The sequence below is a fragment of the Sinohyriopsis cumingii genome, chromosome 3, assembly GCF_028554795.1.
Source record: "Sinohyriopsis cumingii isolate HCF-2022 chromosome 3, ASM2855479v2, whole genome shotgun sequence".
In the NCBI taxonomy this organism is placed as follows: domain Eukaryota; kingdom Metazoa; phylum Mollusca; class Bivalvia; order Unionida; family Unionidae; genus Sinohyriopsis; species Sinohyriopsis cumingii.
This window is the reverse complement of record NC_142963.1, coordinates 25,481,395-25,500,218: the sequence shown is the minus strand read 5'-3', so window position 1 is coordinate 25,500,218 and position 18,824 is coordinate 25,481,395. Positions and strand designations below refer to the sequence as shown.

General features: G+C 35.3%; 1 protein-coding gene across 1 annotated transcript in view; it reads right to left on the bottom strand.

The window, feature by feature from the left end:
• Positions 1-18,730, bottom strand: part of LOC149802566 (non-selective voltage-gated ion channel VDAC2-like) — a 31,523-nt gene extending 12,793 nt beyond the window's left edge. Inside the window, exons 1-5 of the mRNA XM_089951835.1 lie at positions 18,636-18,730; positions 16,021-16,091; positions 13,006-13,140; positions 3,451-3,571; positions 886-996 (exon numbers count right to left, since the gene is read on the bottom strand). Of these exons, the coding sequence (XP_089807961.1) occupies positions 886-996; positions 3,451-3,571; positions 13,006-13,140; positions 16,021-16,084 (431 nt within the window). The 5' untranslated portion in view covers positions 16,085-16,091; positions 18,636-18,730. The remainder of the gene's footprint in view (positions 1-885; positions 997-3,450; positions 3,572-13,005; positions 13,141-16,020; positions 16,092-18,635) is intronic.
• Between the last annotated feature and the right edge of the window lie 94 nt (positions 18,731-18,824).

Genomic DNA, 18,824 nt, shown 5'->3' with positions numbered 1-18,824 from the left:
GGTTGGATGAGGAAAGCTTGCAATAGGCAAGTTGTAGTTGTTGTTCTAGGGTTTAACGCCATTTTTTAGCACATGATAGGCTATACATGGCAGCCAGTATAACTGATGGAGGAAGAACCTCGGAAAACCCAGGGAAGAACCACCGACCCACGAGAAGCTACTGGCAGGCTTTCCCACATATCCACGCTAGCCGAGCCTTGGACTCGAACCCACGCAGACAGAGGTGAGATGGCAGAGATCCAGAACGGTAAGCGCTTTAGACCACTCGGCCACTCAGGGCCCCTACAATAGGCAAGTGTTTATTTTTAAAATTAGTTTTACCCTCCCAGCTTCATTTTAATCTGCCACTTCAGGAGGCGGCATATGGCCTAAAAAATGGGATAAGATGTGAAGATTTGTATCCTAAAAGGTCAGTGGAAGCCTCTATACATCAGAAATTAAAACTGTACCATCCTGCATGGTACAACACAGCTCAAACTCCTTTATGACTATGCCAACAGAATGCTTCACAGCAGTAAAAGGTACTGTGCTTAGATTGCTAATACAATCACAGTAGTTGTTCTTTAAAAAAAAAAACAAACCTCATTTTGCTCATATTTTTAGTCATGCAGTGAGGCAGCACAAGAGACATGCAAAGAAAAGCACATTATGATCAAGACAAAAGCAGATACCCTTAAATGGAGCAAATGGTAGCAATTTTTGATTATTTGCGCAGTGTAGAATTGATGCAGGTGGGGTGGGTTGCTAAGATTTTATTGCACCATTTTCAGATGCATGACAGATGGTCAACTGTATGGCCCAGCAGAATCACTATATTGTAGTTCCATTTCATTTTAAAAATGCAGAAAGAGGATGGAATAGAATGGTATTTTCATTGATTGTTACCCTAATACTAGGGCTCCATGTATGGTTGGACCAGCAAAATCAAAATCTACATCACAGTTCACGTTCACGTAATCTTGTTTGTATCCAGTCTTGATCTTTCCACTCTTCTTTCTGAAAGCAGAAATCATAATATCAAGCATTCACATTAAACAATTCAAAACAACAAGTACTGTAGCAATAATCTCTGCTAAGCATATTCTATTATTCTGTTGTTTCAAGTGCTACACAGAATCTGTTCAATTATTAAGGAGGTAACCATCCCCCTAACCCATCAAGGCCAAATTATAAAAGCACAGAAAGCAAATTTTTATTAGAAACCAAGACTTTGCAGTTAATGAGAATATACACCATCCTAAAGACTTCAAGGGATGAAATCCCTCCTTGCTTAAAAATTGTTGGAACAAATCCATGAGAAAATAATTAAACATAAAAAATAAAAGTATAATCAACAAATAAATAGTTCATCTCTACAAAGATTTTCTAAAACCTCCAGCAGCCATAGTATATACATTAATTAGCATGCGGAAAATAAATTTAGACAAAAATAATCATAATGAAATGTTGGACCCTTTGACACATAAAAGACGTGATAAAAATTGAACATTCTGTTCAGTGAGCTCATAGTCAAGATACTACTACGAACTGACAAAAAGAGACCTTTGAAGGGTCAGATGCTCTACCAGGCAAAAAGACCATGAATTCAAGAAGACAATTTCTTCCTTTTAACTCTCGTGTGATGAAACCATCTCTGACGTTCTTTAGCAATAACAAGATTTTCAAATTTGTGGCTGTGTTGAGCATACTGATTGTCAGATTGGCATCATTTATTTTTAGTACAAAGTATACATCATTTAAGTCCATTGGTAACAATACCATGTCATAATATTCATTCATGGGGAGAAGTGAAAGTTTTAAAAGCCAGCCACCACAGCTTCCATACTAAATGTACGACTAGCACCATTTTCATTTAAAACAAATTACGTATTATATGAAGTCATTTGGTGAAAATCACTCACATCACGAGATGAATGTGTGTGTGTAAAGGATTCACAGCAGTCCAATAGCCCAGAAGGGGTTCTAAAAGATGGGCAGTCAAAACATCCCAGTAGCTCTTCTGTGACAAGTAGATTTAATAAATCCAGTTTCTAACAAGATTTGTTTGATTAACATGGCTGCAAGCAATTACACTGCAGACGAGTTTGCCATTTTATGATTTCAGCACATTTTCTGATCTGTCAACCATAACAAGACCTTAATAAGGCAGTAAATTTTTTACTCAAGCTGAACCAGTTTTCAGTAAGGTGAAACAAAAAAGTTTGTAAAGTAAACTTAGATCCATAATTACATCAAGTTTAGTTTCACAAACTGCAATTACAAACCCCATGGAGCTAAATGGCTTCATGCATCCCTCAGCTTAAATGTAATCCTTTTTGTTCCTTTCAATTTCACATTGTGATGGTAATGATCTCTCCCGCCATGAGACATGTTGAAATCAACACAGGATGTTAAATGAATGTAATTGTTGCCATTCCAGCTCCCCCCCCCAAGATTCCAAATATTCCTTTCTATTCTTCTGTACTATTACAACTTTCTAAAAGACTTATTGGCCCATTTCATCCTGAATCTGAACATGCTGGATGCCATTTTTAGATGATTCTATTAAGCAATAGCTTGATAATACTGTTACTTTGCAGTAACAAATATGTACCTTTAGAGCATCTGGGGTACTCCTATATAGTTAGTCTGGTCACCCAACCAATACCAGTGAATGTAATATGAAACTCGTACAGAATCAAACAGATAAGAAAGTATCCAGATTTTACTGCAATCATATTTCTGTAAATTTTGCTTCTATTCCTCAGTCCATATTTTAATGGACACGTCTTAAGACCTGCTGTCAAACCGTATGGGTTGGCATGTCTATATTTGGTTACAAGCTGTTTTTCTTGATAGGCTGCACACATGTAACAAAAAAGACAGAAAATGAACATAGATTTATTTTACGTTTTCTTATGTAACTTTAATGCAATCTTTTATGACTGCAAAGGAATAGCAGATGGTTTTTTTTTTTACCTTTAATTGTTTTAAACAACCGATCTGCAATAGCACGACTTGTTATATGTCAATGTCAACATACTCATCCCCCCATTATGAACACAACAAGGCATGTCGAGTGCACTGACCGCATCAGGTAGACCAGAAATCACAACTGATATTTAGTCTCTTTACAAAGGAATTATCACATAGTCTGGATTTTTGCTTCTAAGCAGTGCTGTTTGAATGATGTACATTTGCAATTTTCATGTGTTACAATAAATCAATGCTGGTGGGATCAGAACTTGAATATTCTTGTGGGATCAAAACTAGAATATTACACTGAAAGGGTCAAATTTAATAGGGTACATTTGTTTGAACAACTTTATCATTGTCAAGTGAAAATTCCATTATAACAACTGCATGAATAATGACAGCTGTTCTACTACAAAAATGCAGATGGCACTAGTGCCTGAATGTTATGAACATCTCTAAAGGTCCCATTTACGCATTTACAGGTCATGTATTTACCCAGTCTGAGGTGCAAATGATGTGTCAAATGTCAGTTTTGAGCCTTTAATAAGCTGATCTTCAATGGAGACTTCAGTGTTCAGCACATTTTCCGTGGTCCATTTCTCTGTAAATGTTATACCTGCAAAAAAGAGCGTGAAAAGTTGTGGTCAGTACATATATCAAAATTTCTGGAGTAAATGCAATCTCTTCTCTTCATGGCATGCCTGCCTGCAATAAAATGTCCTCTTCTTGAGAATGAGCATACAAAATATATATCAATGAACCACTAAAATAAGCTCTTGTACATGGCTTCATACAGATTGCTAACTGTTTGGAAAAGAAAATCTGACTGCCTCACCCAATCTGCAAGAAAGGTCACAATGGGTCAAGTTGAGAAAATTTTACTTGGGTTCAGAAATTATTGGTTATGCAGGTTTATGTATATTCATGAAAAAGAAAGATCTTGTAGCAGGCTAACATGGGTGAAAAGAGAGCACACTGGCTTTTCAACAGCAACTTGCAATGATGGGAGCTAATCGGTGTCACGATGTATTCCTGTGTCTCTCTTTGTCCCAATGGACCTACTACCCGTGAAGCCAGAACTTGAAAAACATGACCACCACTCAAGGGAAATGTGCTGGCTCTGGTTGAGCATTGAGACTTGTAACCAGAAGGATAATTTGATTCCCACTATTTGATCAGCCTGTATCCTCATTAATGAGCATAGAACTTGCCAATACAAACTGGCAAAATAATTCTTATGAAAACCTTTTCAGAAATATGGTCTCAGAGTGTTCACATGCTCAGGTATCAGATACAAGGCCATCTAATTACCATGAATTGACATTGCTCATAAGCAAATCGCGAGATCTTGTCTCTAGAGTTAACATGCTTAACCAATTTTTAGAAGCATGGTCATCTTAATGTACGTACTGATGTCGCTCACAACTGGCAAAATATATTTCAAGAGACTAGATGTTTGCAACCTCATCCATTGAAATTCTTCAATATGGAACGCATACATGCATGTTGGGATTTCCCAACCCTTGGCCGGGAACAATTGTACGAGAAATGAAGACAAAAAAAAGAGTATTGGTAGCAACACACGAGGAAACAAGGCTGTTTTTTAGTGATGCATATTTTAGCAGAAGTTAATATGCATGAATGTCACTCATAATCAAAGTAATCCAAAATTTGTATATATTATTATGTACTGACCTTTTACCATACAGCCGTAAAATAACAGTAAGATCCATAATTTGGAGTGCAAATTTATCTATAATTTTTTTTTAAATAGGAAAAGTCAACTGGGTACCTATCAATGCTAATGATCAGTTACCCAGGTACAACATCAAATGGAAATTATTTGTATATCTGAAATGCACTGTTGGAAGTTTATACTTGCCAACACCCCACACACCAGTTTAAGTATAATTATTACTAAATACGAAACGCAATAAATGTGCAATCTGAGCACAGAAAGAGTAATCTATATATTACATGTCATAATTATGGAAAACATTATGAAATATGTACATTTATATTTGGTACTTACCTGAATCTGAAGTAATATTTTTGTCAATGACTTTAAGTAGGCTATATCACATGTTTAACTTTTGCTGAAAGGTCATAAAGTCAACAATTTCTGAATGATATATTACACTGTCGAATTCCTCTTTCATCACTGTCAAATTCTTCTTTCAAAATTTGTGAAGCGCTATTGATTTGTCCTTTTCCTGATGCAACATGTTCTTCAGTTTAACAAAATCCCTCTCCTGTAAGACTTTTTTAGTCATATAACATTCACGGTCACAATGATAAAGCCCATTTCACTTAATATCTGGCACCATGTTTTCTTTTCACTATATATTGATCTACTTAAAATGTATATCAAACTATAATGAATCTGTGAAACATGGTCTCTAAATCAAGAAACCTGTCAATTTTCTTGAAAATATGTCATGTACAGATACTATATAGAAAATAAGGAAACTGTTCAATATACCTAGCTAAATGGTTGCACATGTAGAAAATTCTATATCAGCAGACAGGTATACAACAGGTAATAGCACTGCAACCCATAGCCACACGAAACAAGCCTCAAACTGTACTCATTACTGTCTCAATCACTCCTGACATTGCCAAATATGATCTCGGACATGAACTTATAAAAACCTTTTTCCCCACATGAATTAAACTGGTACCCTATAGCTAATTGTATTACCAGAGTACCTTGGGACTCAACGACACCTTTACTCTTTGCATACAATAAACACATTATAATGAAAAAATATTTTGAAAAAATAGCAAGCAGGGATCATCCTGGGCTTCACCAATGTCACAAATTTTGATTTTTTTTCCCCTTATTGGCGACAAAATATTCCATTTGGCAATTTTTTGGGTGACAACCTTTTCTGTTTTTTTTTTTTTTAATTTGTACATTCAATCATGGATTTGGAGTGAAGAAATTCAAAGAGACAACGAAAAAAAAGCCACAAACTTGGCTACACAATGCACTAGAATCTGTTACATAAACAAATCCTTTGCTCGTATTGACAAACCCGTCTTTACAGTGCACTGTTACATCATAATCCACTTATGTTGACATCTGGCTTGAGTACTGTATGCTGTGATACACAGTCATGCTAACAGACTATACCTACAATCTACCGACCTCTGAACACGTGAATAGAAACAGCTACAACTGAATGGCTAATACTTCTGTTGTTTTCTTTTACAATAAATATACCAATAAAATAGTTCTGATGAAACTTCAGAGAAAACTGATTACCTTTGAAGTACCAATTCCTGTGTATAAATACAAAGCAAATGTAAAACATCTCAATCACAATTATATAGTGTCGACAGTGTAACATTAACATGGGTAAACGTAAGTTAGATGTTGCATGTTCATCATCTCATCCAAAAAGTAAGTTAAAAAAATGAACAGCATTTGGATTTAGTGCAAATTCATTAGACAACAGTCACTGAACCTGATATTAAACCTGGCAGTCCAACATCATCTACATGTAGTGATGGTAGTAAAGCTTCAAGTGCAAAATCACATGATGAACGGGTCAAAAAGTTCCCGAAAATGTCTAGACGGCTGTTAACTTGGGCGTCCGTGGCTGAGATATGATACAAAGTTAAAGCAGATGTCCTGTGATATATGATATGTATCAAGGCACAAGTCAATTCATTTACAACTGGCTGTCATACTTTGAAGATGGAGTGTGTCACCAAACATGAATCCAGGTGGGGTACGTAATATATGCTAAGTTTGCTCATTAATCTTTTCCTTTTGCCGTCATTCCCGTGCTACAACTGCAGAGACTTAAACTAAGCAACACAAAATAACAAAAGAAACAAGTTTTGCATAATTAAAAATAATTTATTTCCCAAAATGCAAGAGCGAAAGAATTAAATTAACTTGCAGCATGGTGAATGAATTCCAAATTCCTAAAAGTCATAACAATTCCAATAGTTGCAAGAAATCCGAATATGTTCCAACGAACAAAAAAAAGCCTCTTCTGTGTTGAAGTTTCCAATGTACATAAAGAATTACTTAAATTCCAAAATATTCAAATAGTCACTGAATAAATTTAGTTAATACCGTACCATACAGTATTATTCTAGCGTCTCATGCAAAAAATTAAATCTTTTCAAAAGCCAAGTCGGGAGATTGAATCTGAAAACAGGCAGCAGGAAGGTTTTTTGGCGGCATATTTAAGCATCATTTTCACTAAATATTCTCTGCTTTTTCCAATACACGTGAAATTTTCAAAATGGACACGCTGTTTCTCCCTGTGGAGTGCCTTATTTGCCCCCCACCCACCCCCCATATATCCCCATTTCATATTCTATACAATAGGTGAAGGTTGTTGTTGCTGTTCTAGGGTTTAACGCCATTTTTCAGCACAAGAGAGGCTATACATGGTGGCCAGTATAACTGGTGGAGGAAGAACCCTGGAAAACCCAGGGAAGAACCACCGACCCACGAGAAGCTACTGGCAGGCTTTCCCACGTACCAATGCTAGCCGAGCCTTGGACTCGAACACACGCAGACAGAGGTGAGATGGCAGTGATCCGGAACGGTGAGCGCTTTAGACCACTCGGCCATGCGAGGCCCCTTAGCTGAAGGTTAGACTTGAGCCTATTTGACATACTTCAAAGAAACCGCCTGTTCTACAGCAAGTGAAAGCATTTGCAATAGACTGACAAATAAACCATGCCCTTTCTTGCCATATCTAAAAATCCCTAAAATGGGTGTGAATTTATGCTTATATATACAGTACATTAATGCCAGGTGTTGACTCGTGTAAGTTTCATTCGTGAGAATGGAGATCATATTTGCTTGTCGAGAAAAATTCAACATTATTCAGTGATCATTCTTGGGATTTAGGAAGCAATTCATTAAAAGCAAAGCAAGTAAAGCGCGCCAAAAATAAATTTCAGAAACTCCTGGTTGACAGAGATGTACTTTGTGATGCGAGCCAAAAGGGGGTGGGGGTGGGTGGGTTGGGGTTTAATTACTAAATGCATGAAATCGACGGTCAAATTATATGTCATTTATCTTGCATTGCAAAGTATGATCATAGGTTTTTATAATTAACATTTCATTAACTAAAGTTCCTTATAAAACTATTTTTTGGAAAATAATATACACAATATAGATTTGCTTAATATCCATTGTTTCTATTTTCAAAAATGAGAGACAGTGTAGATGTCAGGAAAGTAAATATTCTGCAATTTGATAATGCATAGCTGCCAACCTTCCAGGCTCACAATTAGTGAAAATAGGGATAAAAAGTCGTGAATTTGGACAAGAATTCGTGAAAAATACCATGACAATAACTCCATCCACTCTGACCGTCAATACCACACTATATCAAGTTCGCAATGTAAAACTAAAACACTACATATATGCAGAAATATTTATTTATCAAGACATGATACGGTGGCAGACTTGAACTTCCCCAACTGCTTGATCGTAAATTTGTTTTCTAAACAGTTCAGACTTCTTGCCGGCTGGTTGATCTTGGTGACTAAAATTACTGACAAATTTTCTGCAGCTAAGGAGGCCCTAAAGTCTTATTTTTCCTCACTAGAGAAAATACACTTTCGCTTGCACTGTTGCTGAGGAATGCACAGGAGCTGCAGTACTTCTGGTCCTTCCACAGGAAAATATGGAATCGATTTTCGAGTCCGGCAACATTTGTCAGAACAAATGTTTAGCATGGTCTCCAGCTGATAAAGGTTGATTGTGTTTGACAAGAAAACTCACAAATAATGCTTCAGCGTTGGTAGCCTGCATTTCTTCCTCCAATTGTTTAAAATATTCCGGAGCTGAAATCTGCAAATTAATAATTTTCCCAACTTCTACGTGTTTTTTGCAACTGATGTGCATCCTCATATTGTCTCTGCGATGGCACACTGAGTGCAAAAAGCATGATGAATATCAATGTTTAATGGCAGAATGCATGGCCAATTTTTGATATATTCCAAATGAAACTTCACTTTTTGAGTAATACATTTCTTTTTTCTTGGTGGTGAAGACATTTTCAAAATCGTACATGCGATGCTGAACCGTAACTCAAATCAGTGTTGGTGACACATGTGCGGAGCAAAATTCCGGTTAGGCCCCAGTTTCTCTCAAAAGCATTTGTAAAACTACTCTTATACATATAGATTAAAATAGGCTAAAATGCTTGCGATCGGGCCAACTGTACTAATCGGCTGTATATCTAATATCGTGACCAGCAGTACCGGACCGTTTTGGCAACTGCGAATATCACGACTAGCGCTTAATGGGAAATCGGTTATTTTAATAAAGATTTAAAATAATTGAGGATTGGAGAATTCGTGAAATTTTGGCTTGCAGCGTGAATCCGTGAATCACTGAAAAAGCCGTGAAATTCACACCAAATTAGTGAAGGTTGGCAGCTATGGATAATGCATCTTTTCAGGTGACAACAGTCATACCTTTGCACTAACGGTGATGCGGGATGCAAAGACCATGGAAGTAGTGAAAATCGCTGCTATCAATAAAAGTAAAAATACCATTATCAGTGCCATGATGAACACTTTGTTTGCGGCTTACTACCACCACAATTATTCCAAAGCTGCACCAGTTGTGTATCACACAGGTATTAAGAATATGATATTATAGCTTGTTAACTGTAATATTCTATGGATTTATATAACAGTAATATGGGGAAAAACATGTGTACAACCTTAAAATGTTTATTGTTATGTTACATCTGTAGTACACTGTTTGCTGCATTAATGCCAACTTCTTGCTAATTATATATATAAATCAGAACATGTATAATTATAAATTAAATATTTATGGCATAAAAAAATAATGATTTCCAATTCAGGGTGCCACCCAACTCGGACCTTAAAGTAGATATGCACACATCACATGCATTCAACAAGTATGCAGCCCTAAAATTGTGACGGATCATCATGAAACATTCTACAACATTTTAATAGTGCAAACAGTCATGTAATGATTTATTTTGTAATATTATAGCTGTATTGTTTGTTGTTAATAAAGTAATAATGATCCCATCTTTTGCAATTTTCATTGCCTATTACATTAATAGACTTTTCATTGCCCTATTACAATAACAGACTTGGGAAAATATTCACGACTTGTTCTGGCGACATTTTTTGAAATGTGCCAACAAAATATTGAGGCTGGCGAATTTTTTGGTGACTACCTTCTAAAAGCCAGGACCATCCCTGAGCAAGCTTGTAATGTAATATTGCTTTTATAAACTATCAAAGATTTGTACTGCTGTGATAGACTTGTATCTGTTCCAATGAAAAATTAATTTGGGGAAAGAAAATTTTCCATAGTTTTATGCACAGCATGAAATCAATTTTATGCAAGAATATCAACTTCAATGCATTTCTCAGCCCATATTACATGTCCAAAATTTATTTTTATCTTCAGTCAACAAAATACATTTTGAATAAGAAATTTTCTTTTGCTAAAAAATAACATTGAAACTGAAAACCTTCCCAACCAACCATTGTTAACAAGCATAGTGTCAGCTTCACAGAAAAATGCTTCCTCAGCTGGTGCTTTATGATAAATTCACAGAGTGAAATAATCACTTTCTTTATGACAGGAACAGCCATTGATAGAGTTCAGCCTTCAGTACTGTGCCGACATATTAGGCACATTTAAAAATTTACATGCTCTCAAAAAATCATTTTCCAAGGATAAGGACAAAGGTATTTGTATACTACTTTAAATTATTTCTTCAAAGGAGTTTTTTTTAAAAAATAGTTTACGGAAAACTATTACAAATTAATAACTAGTATAAAAAGCATTTTTATGAAATATCATTTATAAAGAAATACCAAAATTACTGCTTGATGCAGAACAGTATGTACAAATATTTAATGACTATTAAAAATCATACATACATGTATTGTGAGATGAAAAATTAATGTCTGAGCAAACAATTTTTTAGGGAAAAAGGGAAGATTAAATGTTTATCAAGGTCAACATTCTTTTTCTAAGGACAAATTCAGTTAAATGCCCAGTCTCCAATTGGGAAAATAAATATATTCACTTTTTAAAAATGCAAGAGACCTAATTTTCACGATTTCAGAATTTAACAATTGCATTTCTCAGACTGAATTCCTTTTTAACAAGGTACCATCTTTAAAGTTTTTAGGTGTGTGGTTTTTTGACATTTTCATTCAACAGTCAATATACATTTTGCAACATGAAACGTGACATTGAACAGTACATGTATGAACTGTCCTGACTGTTATCGACTAAAGGCAGAAAGCTTCAGCAACGTGCAGTGGCACACTGTAACAAGAACCTCGGTCCTCAGCTACTTCTTGGTGATGCATGTAGATTTGCAAAAAGAGTAATCATTCAAATTAACTTTTTCCTCCCACTGCAATCACTCTGTTCATGTCATGAATGACCACTGATAGAGTGAAACAGCCAATACAGTGTACACAATTCTATGCATTTGTAAAATTGTCACTCAAAAAGTTTAAGGTAAATGTACAGAAGTTTCTCATAGCATAGCTTGTGTTATTTTTTATTTTAATACAAGATACCACAATATTCTTGCAAAATAAACTTCTGCTATTCTTCAGTGATAAATTGCTGTGGTGGCCATGAGATTGGCATAACTTTCTTTCTGGACTATACAGACATCGTTAAAGTCTTTTAGTGAAAGCCCCATGTCAATATGAACCCAGTCAAGAGTAATGATACAAAACTTTCAAGATTGTCCTTGAGGCAGCCATATTGCCACACGATTGGCACCATTTTCATTTTGACTATCACATTACGTCTACATGATATGCCTATCCATTTATTTTCAAGATGGACACCAGTGGCCATATTGAGTGTCACCTTGCACCATTTCATTTAGGACCAAATATACACTTAAAAGAATTCTTCTGATGAAAACCCATGTCAAAATGACTTTCCATTCAAGAGTAATGATAACAAGATTTTGGAGATGACTACCACAGTGCAACATTTCAATAAAACCAAGACGCATCTTAAAAGTCTCATGATGAAAACCCTTTGCTGACAAGACTTTCCTATGTAGAGAAAGTAATGACAAGATTTTCAAGATGGATGGCATTGTGGCCATATATCAGATTAGCACCATTTCCATTTAGGACCAATCAGACATCTTAAGAAGTCTTCTGATGAACGTGCAATGTCAACATGACCAGCCATCCAGCAGGAGTATGGCTGTTTTGTACTTTAATCATAGCTTTAAAAAAAATTCCAGTCATATCACTACGATGTCTGCAGTGTGGCATATTATAGTGATGTCTAGCACTGGGGCATTATGCTGCAGGCATGCAGCATCATGTCCCACCCAGTCACACCAGGCCTACCATTCCTAATACTAACTGCCAGTACCATTTTCAGAAGTCAATGGTACGACTTGGTTGGGATTCAAACCCACAACCTCCTGCATCCAAGGTGGACACTCTAACCATTTAGGCCACTGGAGTGGTACCATCTAGTAGAATTAGTGAAAAGATTTTCAAGTTGGCTATTGTGATGACTATATCAGTGGTGAGATCTACACCATTTTCATTCATAAGCGACTAGACATTATTGTGTTTTATTGAAAAACCTATATGACCATCTAGTCAGGTGGACCAGAGAGAACAAAATTATTTCCATTTAAAAACAACACTGCCAGAGACATTAAATGTACAGATACCATTAAGGGAATAAAATATATGCACACAACATTATTATTATACATTTGACTGGTATTTTATTGCACATCCCCACTCCAAACATACATGCATTCATCAAATTTGTGATCAATCTTTCTATACTATAATAAGCATGTATAGCTCCAAAATACTGCATTATAAAAGGAGAGCTGTAAAGCTGAACTTACCTGCAAAAATTCTGTATTAACACAAATGTCTAACTGTTTTAATAATAGAATGACAAAGTCTACACTGCTGACAGAGGATCAAATAAATATGGATAGATAAAATGAATGAAGTAAAGAAGAGGTGGTTAACAGATGATCATAAAGTTTATTCACTCACCATAGTCTGACCACTTGTATTTGGTTTCAATATCGCCTGTGAATTTTCCAGTATCACTGCTTTGACTTCCCTTTGCTGTAAAACACACTCCACTGTTGGTTTTCGTCTTGCCCTCGAACTTGAAAAAGCCATAATCTGAAAGATTACAGGATTTCAGTGACTCTAAGGTTACAAAACTTGGTTGGTGAACAAGTTTTAATTAAATGACTTAAATCTATGGTATCCAACCTTTTTAACAGTTCCATATATCTGAAATATTCATGTATGCAAGCATCAAATAAATAATGAATATACAAAGAAAATCTCAATTAGAACAAATCCGGGTATGGTAATGAGGATGAATACAAACAAAATCTATCACACTGTACTTTCTGCATATGCAAAAGACTGCTGCGGCCACAGGTACTTGTATTTGTTACTGAAGAAGGAAAACTACTGACAACACCCAGTCCTATTCTATTTTTTATTTTACTCAAGGTGATAAAACTGAGTGGTTTGAAATCTGTCCCCATGCTGATTCTGAGCCAATTTTATTTATTCTATCAGCACCTTCATTCACTAAACATCTCAGCATTAAAAAAAAATGCAAAGTTGTTTCCCCATGTTCAATTTAAGGAGATATGCTGCAAGGAGTTTATCTTATGAGGGACTTCACTCTTTATCAGCAAAAGAAGGGAAGAGTTGAAAAAAGAGGGTGAGGAGGAAACGGTCATAGTTCAATATTTACCTAACACTTCAATACCTCTCTTCATTCCTGCTCCACTTTTTAGAGCTATAGTAACAACCAAGTCTTTAAAAGATGTTACCTCTAGTAGTGAAAGTATTAATCTTATTTCTGAGCATACTTTGATTCCTTACCCGTGTACAAATATTTTCTGCACTTCTTTCTGAAGAGGCATATGCATAGCTAGCTTTCTCAGCTTGAAAATGTTGGGGATCTGATATGTGTGGCTGTAATTTACAATTTTCAAATGCTCACAGATATTACCTTTTGGATACATCTGCTCCAAAATAGGATTTTTCACCAACAGAAACTTACTTTCTTGAATCAGTAGTTTACTGATGTCCATGTTAGATTTCTTGTCTGTTCCACAATGCTGTATTAAGTGTTTTTAGTCTATCAATGCCAGTCTGCTTGTGCAAACAGGCGTACTCAAATAAATAGCTCTACTTCTTAATTTCATTTTTATCATCCTTATTTATTCAGTTTATCTTAACACTGATGACCCCCAGAGTTTGATATAAAAAAAAAAAGAAAATTGCATTCCACATTTAAATTGTTAGACAAATCGGCATAGATGAAACCTGACCCGGTACTTGCCATTTGTGTTGAGTCACATGATCTCAACAACAAACTCCTTTTTAATGTTGTTGTACAAAATTTCAGTTATATTAAAGGAAAGTCTGATATCTTTTGTAAAAACCAGAAAGAACATAATTCTCAACATATTTATTTTGAGAACTATAAGAAACTTGGCCAGTCTGATTGATCAAGCAGAGTAGATGGGTCCCCTGCTTTGTATGCTCCCTGCACGAGAGCACGTGTCAACATAGTAGTCACTTGATACAATAAAACTCAGGAAGTAGGTCTCAGAATAAACAGAGAATTTTATGCTTTCGTTTTTATATTTTTATTATAACTAGTATACGACTTTCATTTAATATTTTTTTCTACAAAATTTGAAAATGACGGTTGTGAGATTCTGTGTGCTCATGCGACTAGCAATCAAAATCGCTAGTACCAGCTCAAATTTCATCAATGCATTAGTTTTAGTCTTTCAGCAGATAAAAGACAATGATTTGAATACTCGCAATTTCTGAAAAAATAATTTTCATATCAATTTTATGCAGGTATACCTCAATAATTGTTTCGGGCGCTAAGTTGTGGAATAAAATTCCTGTGTCAGCTCCGCCCCCCAAAATGGACTTTCGTCAATATTTGCAAAATTCAAGGACTTCTCAGGGTCTGGGAAAAAAAAGTGTCATGTCTCCATACTTTATCCCCAATTCCCAGTAGGGTGGGAACCCTGAGGGCAGATTATGAACCATCACTTTCTTTTAATTTGCAGATGGGGTGCGACTATTCTCAATAGAATTTTTCGTTTTTACTAATAAAATTGAGTGCCTAGAACTGTAAATGCTTATCAAAGATGATTCTATATTTAAAGAATAACAAGGTAAACTAACAATTATTCATGACTGCTGAAGACTAAAATAATTTACAGACGGTAAGTATCATTTTGTATTGATTCTGCATTTTTGGTATTGATACATATATCATTGCTGCAAAGGTACTGATGCATCGATATATCAATAATCATTTTCCCCTAAATACACATGCTCAAAGAGATTCAACTCCAAAATGTATGGAATATCATGTTTATCAAAGATGGTGAACTACATCATGGATTGGCCCATGCAAAAATGGTATCCACGTCACAAAGAAACTCCAGTCCGATTTGAAACACCAACAAGCTTACAGTCTGGGACCCCTTGGCAACAATCAGGTTAGAAATTATAAATTAATAAATGAAATGATCTAGTTCTAACAAATTTTTATATCCTTCAGGCTTTTTGCTTTTAAAATTGGTTATCAGATTGGGTTGACAAATTTAAGGTTCTGCATGGCTTTCAGGGTAGAAAAGGATTCCAAAAAGGCAAAGTATATCTCTATATATATCCATGTGAGAATTGGAGAGAATGAGAACGATGGCATAGTGATCTTCAAAGAGGCAACAATGTCAACAGTCAGGGTTTTGGTGTTCTGCTATATAGAAAACTGCAATCAAAACATTTAACTGGTGAAATAATGCCTTGAGAAATTTTATTAAAAATGTGGACTTCTTAGTTTCCTACAACTAAAATCAACTCATTCCCTGCAACAACAAAAAACAGTATCTGGACAACAAAATGCTCTCCTCAAAAACTGCACACTCTAGCCCCAATTTTTTTTTTATTTTACAAAGGATCAAATATTTATTATGATGTTCAAAAAAATTAAGTCAATGAACTTACTGTATCCTTTGGAGAAGAGATCTCTTGCAGCTTTTCCAAGATCACAATAGGTGGGAGGGGCCATCTTGCACCTGTAAATTAATTTTGTTCTGCCAATTATATGCTCAAGATTACAACATAACTTGTTTGTGTACATACCACTCAGCTCATTCAATAAAAGCTTCCCAGCTAAAAAAAATACCTATTCCTACATGTAAGACCTTGACACTAATATTTATATTTTGTGCATCTGGGTCTTACTGCCTAACTAACAGTGCTGTATAGCATGCTTTGATGTCAACTAACATCACAATGAAGGTCAAATTTTCAGGAAAATCTCACAACTTGCAAGAAATAACACTTTTCTGCAAAGTAAAGTCAATGTTTTAGTCAGACTTTACTTACTCTTTTGTTTTCTTCTCTAATAAATTCAAATTCTCACAAAAGAAATGTACCTGTTTTCAAGTTTGGTTGGCCTACATTTCAGTTGGCTGGAAAGGGATGAAAGCAGGAAATGTCGAGATCGGATTAAGTTGAAATATTACAAAATGAATACAAATATAGTATGCCTATTGGAACTGTAAGCAATATTTTGTATTGTTCATGACCTATCCCACACATGAACCTACTTTGGCATACCTCGAGTACCATCGCATTTCAACAAAATTCAAATGTATGTCAACGGAACATGAAAATGCGCCAATTTGCAAGTGTCAGATTTTCATTCCACCAGGATAAAAACAGCACAGCAAGTATATTCAGACATGATTTTGGTCTTCCATCAAAAAAAGCTGAAATTTTTTAAAGGGGGTTAAAACTTGCAACTTGTAATCATAAAATAAACCTAAATAATCATTTGAAAAACTAATAAACTTACCAAAAATGTTCAACTTGACTTCAATAATATCACAATATGAATTTGTTCTCCAATACTATTGATGCTTAAGTTATTTCATGTGCATGTAGTGTTCACATCGTAATTAAGTTACAGTAATTTCTCAATTTTTGCAGCAAATATATTATACTTCTCTCTTTTCATAACAAATATGTAAAATAGATACCCAAGTACATCAACTATATACAAATAATCCCATACATTCACTTGTCTTTTTCGCCAATGGATAAAACCTGTTGATATGCCAGTAGAACTCTTTTAGTGGCGTTGGCAAAGATTTCTTTAGCCTTCCTTTTTGTCACCACTGACTTAATTTGGCTCAATGTGCAATCGTTTCTTTTCCTTCTCACTGACAGTCTTATTCCTTTCAAGCTGGTGCTTGTATTGGCAACATGCAGTGCGAATATTCTGACAGAGGGCTACACCTGTTCTCTCATGCAAGAAATTTTTCTTCTTGTAGCAATTAATTGATCTTTTTTCCAGATGCCTTCTGAGCATCAATTTTTCTATATGTGGCTTCTTTTGTATGTGCTGTTCCAAACTCTTCCAACTGTGATTACTGTAGTGCAGAGGTTACAAAATGTGTCCTCTAGCTTTCAATTTTCTTATAAACTGACCAACTAAATTTCTGTCAACTTTTCGCTCCAGTCATTCCCATTTCCATGTTTTAAAACCTTTATCTAAACTTTTCAGGTCATGGTCTCTCTCAACAACTCGGGATGCCATGTTTTGCAAGCATGCTTCTTTCCATTGCCATCAGTTTCCATTGCACAAAGATTAACTGAATGAATTTAAACGTTTGACTAATCAGAATACTCTTTACGAGAGACGTGCTAATATATGGAATTAATAATTTACAAGGGTTGTTGCGGAATGGGAGTGGAGAGTTTTTTAAAAACTTTATTGGAGATGATATAAAAAGCAGACTATATCAAGAGAAATCTGATTCAAGTCTGCAGAAAAACAGAATTCCATCTTAAAATGGAGAAAAAAATCATGTCTGAATATTAATTACATATCAATCTGTGGAAGATTGTCAATATGGGCTGCCAATTGTTATATTCCTGAAATTCGTTCCGATGTCAACCGACAGCGCAACACGCTATACAAGGCCATTTTTTGGGAAACATGATGTAGCATGCACTAAAACGTAAATAACGTAATACGTCTTACAGTGTTGTTCTAACAAACTAGCCACCCAATTTGAGAAATCACTCAGATGTCCTGGATAACCTTGAACTAGGACAATTCATTCATACAGCTCCTTCAAATTGTCATCTTACACATTCTACATCATTTAGAAAGAGATAAGCATTTAATTGGTAAACATTATGTAAACCTAAATAGCACAACAACTGTCAATATGCAAGTGATGAGGATTTAGTAACTTTTCCAATCTTTTCACATAGGAAGGGCTTAAAGTTCTACGGCAGTTTTGAAAATTAAATTCTTAACGTATACCATCAACGGCCGTTAGTTAGGTAAATTGGCCTAAAGATTATAACTGAGAATGCAAAACAAACAATTTAAACAAATCAAAGTGCACTGGCAACGCGAATTTGTTGCCGAGTTGCAGGTTCCATGTTGCAATACTTGCCCGGTTTGACACCTAGGAGATGTCACCTGGTCAAACTTGAATTAGACACGATAGGCATAAGCATTTATATATTCATACAAGCTTTTTAAAAACTCCGACAATATTCTATTGCTGCACAAGAAGTGTCAAATATAAAAATGTTACTTTAAATGTATGTTTCCCGTTGAACTGCCACACGAGGAATGATGGTCGCCGGCTCAAGGTCACAGCAAGAAAGGGTTTTAACGTAAGAATACAAGGGGTTCAACATGGATAACTTTATTTCATTCAATCCAAATATCGTGTTACAATACAAATAATTAACAAATAATTTACACATATATAAATTTTTAT